Source organism: Peromyscus leucopus, chromosome 23, assembly GCF_004664715.2.
Source record: "Peromyscus leucopus breed LL Stock chromosome 23, UCI_PerLeu_2.1, whole genome shotgun sequence".
NCBI lineage: Eukaryota > Metazoa > Chordata > Mammalia > Rodentia > Cricetidae > Peromyscus > Peromyscus leucopus.
Window position 1 is genome coordinate 15,853,347 of NC_051082.1, and position 10,272 is coordinate 15,863,618.

Consider the following 10,272-nt stretch of genomic DNA (forward strand, 5'->3'; position numbering starts at 1 on the left):
GCCTGGGTCTCCTTGTACTGATGCAACACCATATCCAAATCTTTCATATCATTTATTTGTAAAGATCCTGATTTGTTCCCATGTTTAATTTACAAAAGCTGTTCGGGACTTAAATGTGTAAAGTAAACCCAGGTTGTTTTGTAGACAGAAGTTCCAGATGTTCTATAAGCAGTGTCAGTGAATGTGGCTCCTGCACTGGGTTTTCTGTCTGGCCCTGAAGCCAGAAGCGGTCTTTGTGTAAGGCACTCCATGATGTGTGTCCTCGGTGGCTGTCACTGCAGAGGGGCCTGCGTCCTTTCACGGATGCGAACCAGCCTGCAGTGGGATGAGAAGAGTCCCCACTCGTGAGCTGTCTGTCTGTCCCGGGCTGCAGCCACCCTCTGACTTGTACTTCCTGAGACGGAGAGTTTCTGAAAACTGGAAGGATGCTTCAGCCTGGTTCTAGAACTGGGAACGTGTTTCAGCCATGACAGCTGAGTTGAAAGGATCCTCCAGGACTTCTGATGTGAACCCTCTGCATACAAATCTCAAAGTGCGATTCGGTTCTGGCCCTGGCTGCGAGTGGAGAGGCTGCCGTCCAGTGTGGCTGTGCACACGTGCTCCCTCAAGCTGGCGGGAGGCGACTCTGCTCACAGGTACAGCTTGATGAGCTCATCGCTCACAGCAGACGGTGTCAGCACACCCAGGTCCGTGAAGAGCAGGGTAATCAAAGACGGGGACGTGTAGTCGACCCATGGGTGTTCCTCTTTGAGGTCCTGTCCCGTCCGCACAGACTTCAGAGTGTCTGCCTTGTACTGAGGAGAGGAGAACTGGAGTTATTGGGTTGGCCGTGTATCCAGGTTCTGTACTGCTGCGGCCAGAGCTTGAGCAGTACATGAGCTCTTGCCAGGACGTCCCGTGTCGGGAGACTGGCTGTGTGGCAGGCTGGGAGGGACAGCATGTCACAGGATACATCCCATCCCAGACACGCACATAAGAGGCCACAATGGAAGGGCCTGGCCAAGGTCACATTTGTAAAAGCAGAGATGGGAGTGGAGACAAGGGTTGATTCCTAGGCTGGGTTCCACCCACCAGCCACACAGCTTCTCTGCACACAGAGAAGACAAGGGTTGACTCCTAGGCTGGGGTCCGCTCACCAGCCACAGAGCGTCTCTGCACACAGAGTGTGCTGTGTGAATAAACAAGACGGAGATTCTGCCCACAAATGCCCAGGTCCCACCACCAGTGAGTGCCTTGTCCCCTGACTGGAAGAGCACTGAAGAAAGAGCAATGGGAAGGGAGGAACTTTCTGAAACATTACCGAGTCAAAGACCCTGTCAAATATGTAAAACTCACCTTAAACTTGTCTGGGACGTCTTGCTGGTTGAGCGGGAAGAGCCGTACAAATTTGAAACTTTCTGCAACCACGTAGAAGGGCTTGTTTTGGGCTTTGGCACACACAGCCATCTGGTTGGTTCCGATCTGAGAAGTCAGGGAAAACGGAAGACACACAAGGTGAGCTCGCACATCTCGTGCAAGCAGAAGCACAGAGTGAGGGCTAGTCTGGCATGGTGATCAGAGGCTTTGTGTTTCCTTCTGTTTTTTTGAGAGTGGCTGTTTGCTTTCCTGAAAGGTCCTCTCTGAGGGCTGGGATTTAGCTCAGCTGTAGAATGCCTGTGTAACATGACGACACTGAGTTCAAGCCCCAGCACCGCATAAACCAGGCCCTGGGGAGACACGTAATCCCAGCAGGGATCACAGGAAGGTGAGGCAGGAGGATTAGAAATTCAAAGACAAGCTTAGCTACATACTGAGTCAAGGCCAGCATGAAATATCTTTAAAAAAAAAAAGGAAGGAAGAGCAACAGGCCAGGCAATGGTGGCGCACACCTTTAATCCTGGCACTCAGGAGGCAGAGGCAGGTGGATCTTTGGGTTTGAGGTCAGCCTGGTCTATAGAGTGAGTTCCAGGACAGCCAGGGCTACACAGAGAAACCTTGTCTTCAAAAACCAAACCACCAAAAAGCAAAAAAAGGTACCATTTTTTCTTCCAAGATAAGTGGTCCCAAACCCCGGAAAGGATGCCCAGGACCACCAGCCAGGTGCAGCCCAGGACAAATCCCCACTTTGCTCTTCCCTGCCCCACAGCCAACGGTGGGAAAGCCCAAGTGTCCACTGTAAGTGAACGTGACCCCACGGTCAGTGTCAGGATGGAACGGCACTCGGCATGAAAGGAGGCAGCTCTGACACATGCTGTGGTCTGGGCAAGTTGGGGAAGTGGGGTCAGTGAATTACATCAAGATCAAAACCACGAGCATTATGTGAGTCCCTAGTACTGGAAAAGTCAGGACAGAGAACAGAGGTGACCCAGGGACATGGGAAAAGGCCATCTGGGACCAACAGAAGGTTTTATAAGCACCCTGGCGATAGCATGGTGTGAATGGCTGAAAGCCAGCAAACCAAAGACTTAAGAAGGTGCACGCATTGTTTTGCTGGATCTACTGGGTGTGGTAGTGCGTGCCTGTAATCTTAGCACTTGGGACAATAGGATCAGGTTAGCCTCAGCTACGTAGTTTGAGGCTAGCCTGAGCTATACAGGTCCCTGTGTCAGAACACAGATGCAAACAAAAGCACCTATTGTGTGTACATGAGTAAACTGACAGATGTGACAAAGGCCATCCTCCAAAGAGGAAATCTGACCACGGTCTTGCTGTGCTACAGGGGTGTACAGGGACGGACAGGGTGACAGTACCTACCTTGTTAATAATTCCTCCGTTCTCAACCACTCCTTCTGCACCAACTATGACAAGATCTGCTTTCTCCATGATGTAGCTGAGGAGACGGACACAAGGAAGAGCTTTGCATGCTTTGCTTGGCTCTAGTTAATGTCTGGTGATGTAAGTACCTTCCACAGCTGCCAGATAGCTGTCCTGGCACTGTTACCAGTTACCTTCCCATGGGCATTACAACTTTGAGACAAGGTCTCAGTATGTAACCTTGGTTGGCCTCGAACTCAGAGGTCCGCCTGCCTTTGCCTTCCTGTGCTGGGATAATATGTGTATCACAGTTTACTTTTTAAGACAGTAAGACCTGCTGAAGATGCTTATGGAGCACACTCCTAACCGCCTTAATAATGAGCTTCTTCCCAAGGGACTACTGTTCTTCAGTGATAGACACTGACGACCCAGCTGGGACCTTGTGGGTGGGACAAACTCCCACCCAGCCACCCAGCAGCCATGTCTGAGGACACAGAGTGCACCGGTCACCTAACTGCTGACCGACCACAGCCTGACCTTTCCCTTTGACTCTGAAAACATGAGCAGCTGAGCATTATGATCATGCCAGCAACCCCAGCACTCAGGAAGCTGAGGAAAGACTGAGTTCCAGGCCAGTCTGGGCTACAGGAGCGTGTCTCAGAAAGAAGACTGCAGCAACTAACATGCACGAACACAGTCCAATGCTGGGCATGCCGTCCGTCTCCTGCACTCTCCCGACCTCGCGATAACCCTACTGCAGCAGAGTGGCTGCCTGTCTGATAAGGGAGAGGTGACACCCAGTCAGATTTTATGGACAGGATTCAAACTCCAACCCAATTTGAAAGCCCTGCTTGGAGCCAGCATGCACACACGGAGAGTCACACTTACCCAACAGCAGCATCCAGCACCACAGTGACAGGGACATTGAGGTGACAGAGGGCTTTGGCCATTTTCTTCCTGAAGGTAACATGAGGACATTAGATAAAGTCCAAGAAAGTCCCACAGTGATGCATGATGAACTTGATTTAGACAGAGATGTCCTGTGACCTCAGTGGCTTAAGGGGCAGGTCCTGACTGGACCAGGGAAACAAGAACCAAAGTTCTTTAATTATTCATTTTTATTTTTTTAAGATCTAGTTGTTTCTATTTTATGTGTGTGGTAGTTTGAATGTAACTCGTCCCCATAATCTCATAGGAAGTGGTACTCTAGGAGGTGTGGCTTTGTTGGAGTAGGTATGGCCTTGTTGGAGGAAGTGTGCCACGGTCCACTTCCTGTTGCCTTCTGACCAACAAGTAGCCAGCACTGTGTCTGCCTGCTGCTGCCATGTTTCCCACCATGGCGATAATGGACTGAACCTCTGAACTGTAGGCAGCCACCACGATTAAATGTTTTCCTTTCTAAGAGTTGTTGTGGTCATGGTGTCTCTTCACGGCAATAGAAACCCTAACCAAGACAATATGAACAGGTGCTTTGTCTGCATGTATCAGACACAACACATGCATGCCTGGTGTCTGAGAAGACAAAAGAGGGCCCAGATGCCCTAGAAATGGAGTTACAGGTGACAGTGAACCACCACTTGGGTGCTGGGAATCAAACCCAGGTCTTCTGCAAGCGCAGTAAGTGCTCTGAACTGCCAAGCCATCACTGGTTTCTTCCTTTCGTTTTTTTTTTTTGAGACAGGGTTTCTCTGTGTAGCCCAGGCTGCTCTGGAACTCGCTCTGTAGCCCAGGCTGGCCTTTGCCTCTCAAGTTCTGGACTAAAGGCGTGTATCACCAGGCCTGGCTTATCATCACTCACTGGCTTCTTAAACTATAGAGTTGGAGGTCCAGCTCCAGGGTGCTTGATTAGCATATGCAGGACTCGGATTCACCCCTCAGCACTACAAAACCCCCAGAAACTACACTCTTTTTTTGTTTTTTTTTTTGGTTTTTCGAGACAGGGTTTCTCTGTGTAGCTTTGCGCCTTTCCTGGAGCTCACTTGGTAGCCCAGGCTGGCCTCGAACTCACAGAGATCCGCCTGGCTCTGCCTCCAGAGTGCTGGGATTAAAGGCGTGCGCCACCAACGCCCGGCCGGAACTACACTCTTAAAGGAGCCTGGGTGATGAAGTTAACTGAGAACAAAGTTTGCTTTATGTGTTTTCTGGAGATGGTTTTGTCGATCACCAACTGGTAAAAGCTTTTCCTACAGTCTCCTGTTGTTCCTGATGTAACTACCTAAAGAAACACCCTTAAAACAACAACAACAACAAACCCTAAAATGGAAAAGGAAACAAAAAGGCCACAGCCTGCCCCGTGCCCCTGCAAACCCAGACTCTCCCCCAGGCTCAGAGCAGTCACCAACGGTCCAGGACAATGCTGACGCACTGGTTGGGGGCAAGACACTTACCCGGACAGATCAGGCTGGGACTCCGTGATATACACACTGAACCGCTTCTTGGCTGCCACGGCTTCTTCCAGGACCCTCAGGACGACTCTGGAGTAGGCGTGAGTCAAAATTCTCTATGGAACAAGAAACCTCCATCAGAGGGGCAAGCTGCCAGCCACTGCCCCGCACTGCCCGCACCCTCATAGGACACCTGCTGGCACCTGTGCTACAAATCAACTAGGGTGACTCTGACAGTCCACTGAAGTTCAAGCCCACTGATCAGTTCAACACTTCTGCCCAAGGAGTAGGGCACAGATCTCCCCAGCAGACCCCAAAGGTATAGAAGCCAGTACACCTGAAGGCCCAGGAGACATCACGGGTTGGCTTCCCTGCCAATAAGACAGGTTTACATACTTCTTACAGGTGCCAGGAAGGGTGGGTAATGCTGTGGCCGATGAGGCCACCGGCAGTGGAAGACCAAGGGAAACCGGGCCCTAATTGACCTTTTGTCATGTGGTCCCGCTGTGGCAGACCCACCTGATTGTTCTAGAAGGGTAAAAAGTCTAATAGACGTCTAATAACTATATACAAGTTAAGCCAAGACATTTTCCAACACCGACGAGCACTGTGGGGTAAATACAGCTGTCTGTGGTGCAGATAATGACCTGTGGACTCACACATAGCCTATGCTCTAAGAATGCAGAGGACTACACAAGGCAATGTGGAGGACAAGGCTCATTAGAATCACAAGTGCTCAGGCCTCATCTCAAACCTGAGGAGTCTTCATTTAACAAGTCCGAGGGTGATTTGCCTGCAGGTTCAAGATTCAGCAGCTCTGCGTTTTTAACCCAGCTGTTAACCCAGGTTAAGAGTTGTGGGTGGTGTGAGCAAGAAACCCACAGCATAGGCATACACTGTGAGCTGAGGAGTGTCATGGCCTCCACTTGACCCAGGTGTGGCCCTGCCATTAACACAGCCCCATCCCCACCTCCCAGTAAGTCACATATTTAATAGCATGCTTCAAAGGTAGGGAGTACAGTGAAGCCAAGGACAACATCTAAGAATCACGATGCAAGTGAATACAGGCATGGTCTGTGGAGGCTGAGGTGGTGGGAGGCTGCGCTAATGGCTCGGAAAACATGAAGGCCTCACCACCTGCTGGAGGGGACAAGCTGGAGACTGGCTGAACCTGCCACTCCTCACTTAACCAGGGACAGGTCACAGCTATAAAGAAGACAGCTCCACCCAGGGCTGATGCCGGCTCAAATGCATGCCAGTGACCATGGTAACTGCTGGTCTGGGCAGACCATTTCAAATTAGAGGACTAACTACAAACCCAACCATAAAAATACTTCTTCTTGAATGGATGAAAAAAATGTGGTACATATACACAATGGAGTACTACTCAGCAGAGAAAAACAATGAAAGCATGAAATTTGCAGGCAAATAGATGGAACTAGAAAAAATCATCCTGAGTGAGGTAACCCAAACCCAGAAAGACAGTCATGGTATGTACTCACTAATAAGTGGATTCTAGATATAAAATAAAGAACAATCAGACCACAACCCATAGAACCATAGAGGCTATATATATAGCATGGAGGTCCCTAGGACGACTGTGGCTTAAAATAAATTTCAGTTTTACTCAATTATTGAAAAAAAATAGCCAAATGAATGGAAACACATGAACTATGAACAAAGGTTGAGGGCCCCAGCTGGATCAGCTCTCTGAATAGGTGAGACAGTTGATTGGCTTGATCAGTTTGGAGGCAACTAGGCAGTGGACAAGTCTGTGCTCATTGCATGAGTTGGCTGTTTGAAACTGGGCTTATGCAGGGACACTTGGCTCAGTCTGGAGGAAGGGACTGGACTGCTGGACTGAGTCTACCAGGTTGATCGCAGTCCTCGGGAGGATTGTCCTGGAGGAGGTGGGAATGGGAGGTAGGCTGAGGGTAAGGGGAGGGGGTGGGAGGGGGGAGAATAGGGGAACCCATGGCTAATATGTAGAACTGAATGGTATTGTAAAATAATATATATGTGTGTGTGTGTGTGTGTGTGTGTGTGTGTGTGTGTGTGTGTGTGTGTGTATATATAAAATACTTCTTCTTTAGAGCAGGTGAAATGGCTCAGTGGGCAAAGGTGCTCGTCATTAACCCTAACGACCCCAGTTTGACCCCCAGATCCGACACAGTGGAAACAGCCAATTCCTCTGACCTCCACACACCCACTGTGGCACCCGTGTATACCCACACAAACACATAATAAAGAAATAGATGGAATTAAAAATACTTCTTAGAAAGATAGCTTATTAAGAGGCTACAGGTGTAGTTCAGTGGTAGAATATGTCTAGCATGTTTGAGGCCCTTGCTTTCATCCCCAGCTCCACAAAAAAGAAAAAAGTGAAAATCAAGACTCATTTATGTCGTCCCATGTTCTTCTCTGAGTTCATGATGTGAGCCTCTATACTATTTGTTTACAGAGCACTGGCTACACACGGCATCTCATTTTCACCTTACCCAGTCAGTCAGCTGCTGCTGTCCTTATAAACAGACGAGAACACTGCAGGACAGAGAAGTGACTTGTCCATGGTCCCAGAGCCAGGATTTCAGGCCCAGCAGCCTGACTCCAAAGCTCTTGATTCTAGCAGCACAGGGAAGCCATCTACTCACCGCCCCGTCTTTGATGAAAGTATGGCACAGGTCCGCAATTTTATTTCTTGACAGGGATATTCTCCTGAGGAAAATCTCTCCTCTCTCAATCATGATCTTCTTACATTTGGAGTAATCCTGCGGAGCAAAGAGCAAAATGAAGGGAGGCGATCCCAGGAAAGCTGACAGTCTTTGCAGGCAAACAAAGAAGGGACTCCTGAGGGAGGGCGGGGCTTACCGAGTACTCCAGGGAGGTGAGGCTGATGAAGCGCAGGAAGAGCTCTCCGCCAGAGGACACGGCCACGGAGGAGTCCACACCACACAGGATTTCTATGGCATGTGTGAGATTCGCTCTCAGGCCCTGAAGTGTCTCTCCTGTAACGATGAAGTAAGGAATGTGATGTTTATTTATGACCATGGCTGTTGCTGGTCTGCAGTTCATCTGCTCTTTCAAAGAATACTGGATGCATCTCTGTGCCAGCCACTGGGGAGGGCTCTGTTCTCACGGAGCCATAAACAAGCACAGAAAGAAACAGACGAGTTACAAACTGTAACGAGGACGGGAAAACGTCGGATGATGAACAAGGTCAGTTGAGCTACTTTACAGGGCTGGCCTCTTGCATTATTTCAACCAAGAATTGAATAAGAAAGGACCTGGAGGCTGAGCGGTGGTGGTGCATGCCTTTAAATCCAGCACTCGGGAGACAGATCTCTGTGAGTTCTAGGCCAGCCTGGTCTACAGAGTGAGATCCAGGACAGGCACCAAAGCTACACAGAGAAACCCTGTCCGGAAAAACCAGAAAAAAAAAAAAAAAATCCAAGAAGCCAGCAGGGCTGAGCTGATGTGTTCTGCAGTAAGCTACAACATGGCAGGTCATTACTTAATGACAGCAGATGAGATCTGTGAGACAGTGCAGGGTCCAAGGTATCTGAACGTATGTATATACACTGGGAAGACATTCAAGGCTGTGTTAGAGAAATTTTCCTCTTGGCCACCCCATGAGGATGAAAAAGGCACCATTATCACTTTGTATTTATAAGAGGTGGTATTATACCCAGAATCTTAAGACTTAACAATGCTTGTTTAGTAGATCTCAGTAAATATTGATACCAGAATTTTTTGTTTGTTTTTGGAGACAGGGTTTCTCTGTGTAGAGTTGGCTGTCCTGGAACTCACTCTGTAGACCAGGCTGGCCTTGAACTCACAAGATCTGCCTGCCTCTGCCTCCCGAGTGCCAGGATCAAAGGCATGCACCACTACCACCTGTCAATACCAGAATTTATTCTGGGACATTCTCTATAGCATGCACACAGAATCTAGGACAAGCTAGCAGCTTGGTACTCATCTATAAAGCTAAATTACTGCTATAATTTAGGCCTTCTGGCTCAGGCTGTATTATTGACTCTTGATTCCAAGCGCATTTGTAGGTAGATGAGACTCTTTAAGGTGATAGCCTGAGGGATCCCTCCAGGCTGAGCTTGAGACTTTAGACAGACCTGAATGTCTCCCTGTCCACATTTCTAAAAGTCACCTGAAGACTTTCCTGAGGACCAAACTATTTGAGGCTGACTCTTTGTACCTTTGTCTCTCTTCAAGAACTCCAGCAAAGTCCGATGGCAGCCACTCCTGAGGCCATGTTAGGATCGCCTTTCATTTGTGACTTAAAGTATTCGATTACCTCTAGGAAGAGAGAGGGAAAAAAAAGGGTCATCACAGAACTTAGCAAGATGAGGCCTGAGAGCTTGGTTTCAACTGCTGGCCTTAAGAATAAGAAGCAAAAACTTTTTTTTTTTTTTTTTTTTTTTTTTTTTAAGAAAGCAGCTTTGAAAGTTACTGGGCACAGCAAATGTTGATGGGGATGGCGAAGATACCTCCGTACTGTTGGCAGAGGCACACCTCATTGATGCACAAGGGAGAGAATTTAGGGGCCAAGCCCAGGGGCTAGTAGTCTAGGGAATCCTCTCATTCACTTTATTAATTCCTCCTGCTCCCTTCTGAGAAGTCTACAATCAAGTCTACGCATGTGCACAAACGCAAATGTAAGAATGAATACAGTTCTACCCAGTTCACTTTTTAATTAAAATCAGCATTTTAGTTTGTTTTGTTTTTCATTTCTTCTGACAACCATGATGGACAAGCAAACCCAAGACGCCTTATCCCTTCCAGCAGGGGCGACGTGTCTTTCTGCTGCGCACAGCGGACACCCGGGGCTGCGGTGGCCTGCACACTGCCTCCTCTGAGAGCCCGTTTTGGGGGGCGGAGGCCCCTCGGACAGCGCGTGCTGGAAGTCAGCTGGCGAGCGTCCGAGAGGCCCAGACCCCGGCCCAAGAGCGGTGAGTGACAGCAGGAAGCCGGCTCGAGCCCGGGCTGCCCGTGTGTCCCCGCCGCGGCGGCCACCCCACTCACCCTGGTCCTCCATCGCTTCCTCCGAGCCCCGCAACCGCGCCGGCAGCAAGCCACGGGGGCTGACAGCGCGCCGCGCGCTCTCGCGCATCACTTCCGTCGCCTCGAGGTGGACCTCTCA

General features: G+C 49.4%; 1 protein-coding gene across 1 annotated transcript; it reads right to left on the reverse strand.

Moving 5' to 3' along the window:
* Positions 1-33: 33 nt before the first annotated feature.
* Eif2b1 (eukaryotic translation initiation factor 2B subunit alpha) lies at positions 34-10,256 on the reverse strand. Its single transcript, XM_028885779.2, is given in 10 exon segments — positions 34-794; positions 1,336-1,461; positions 2,734-2,809; positions 3,622-3,690; positions 5,121-5,233; positions 7,769-7,885; positions 7,986-8,122; positions 9,328-9,363; positions 9,366-9,428; positions 10,155-10,256. Coding segments are annotated over 10 exon segments (990 nt in total). The 5' UTR covers positions 10,243-10,256; the 3' UTR covers positions 34-629.
* Between the last annotated feature and the right edge of the window lie 16 nt (positions 10,257-10,272).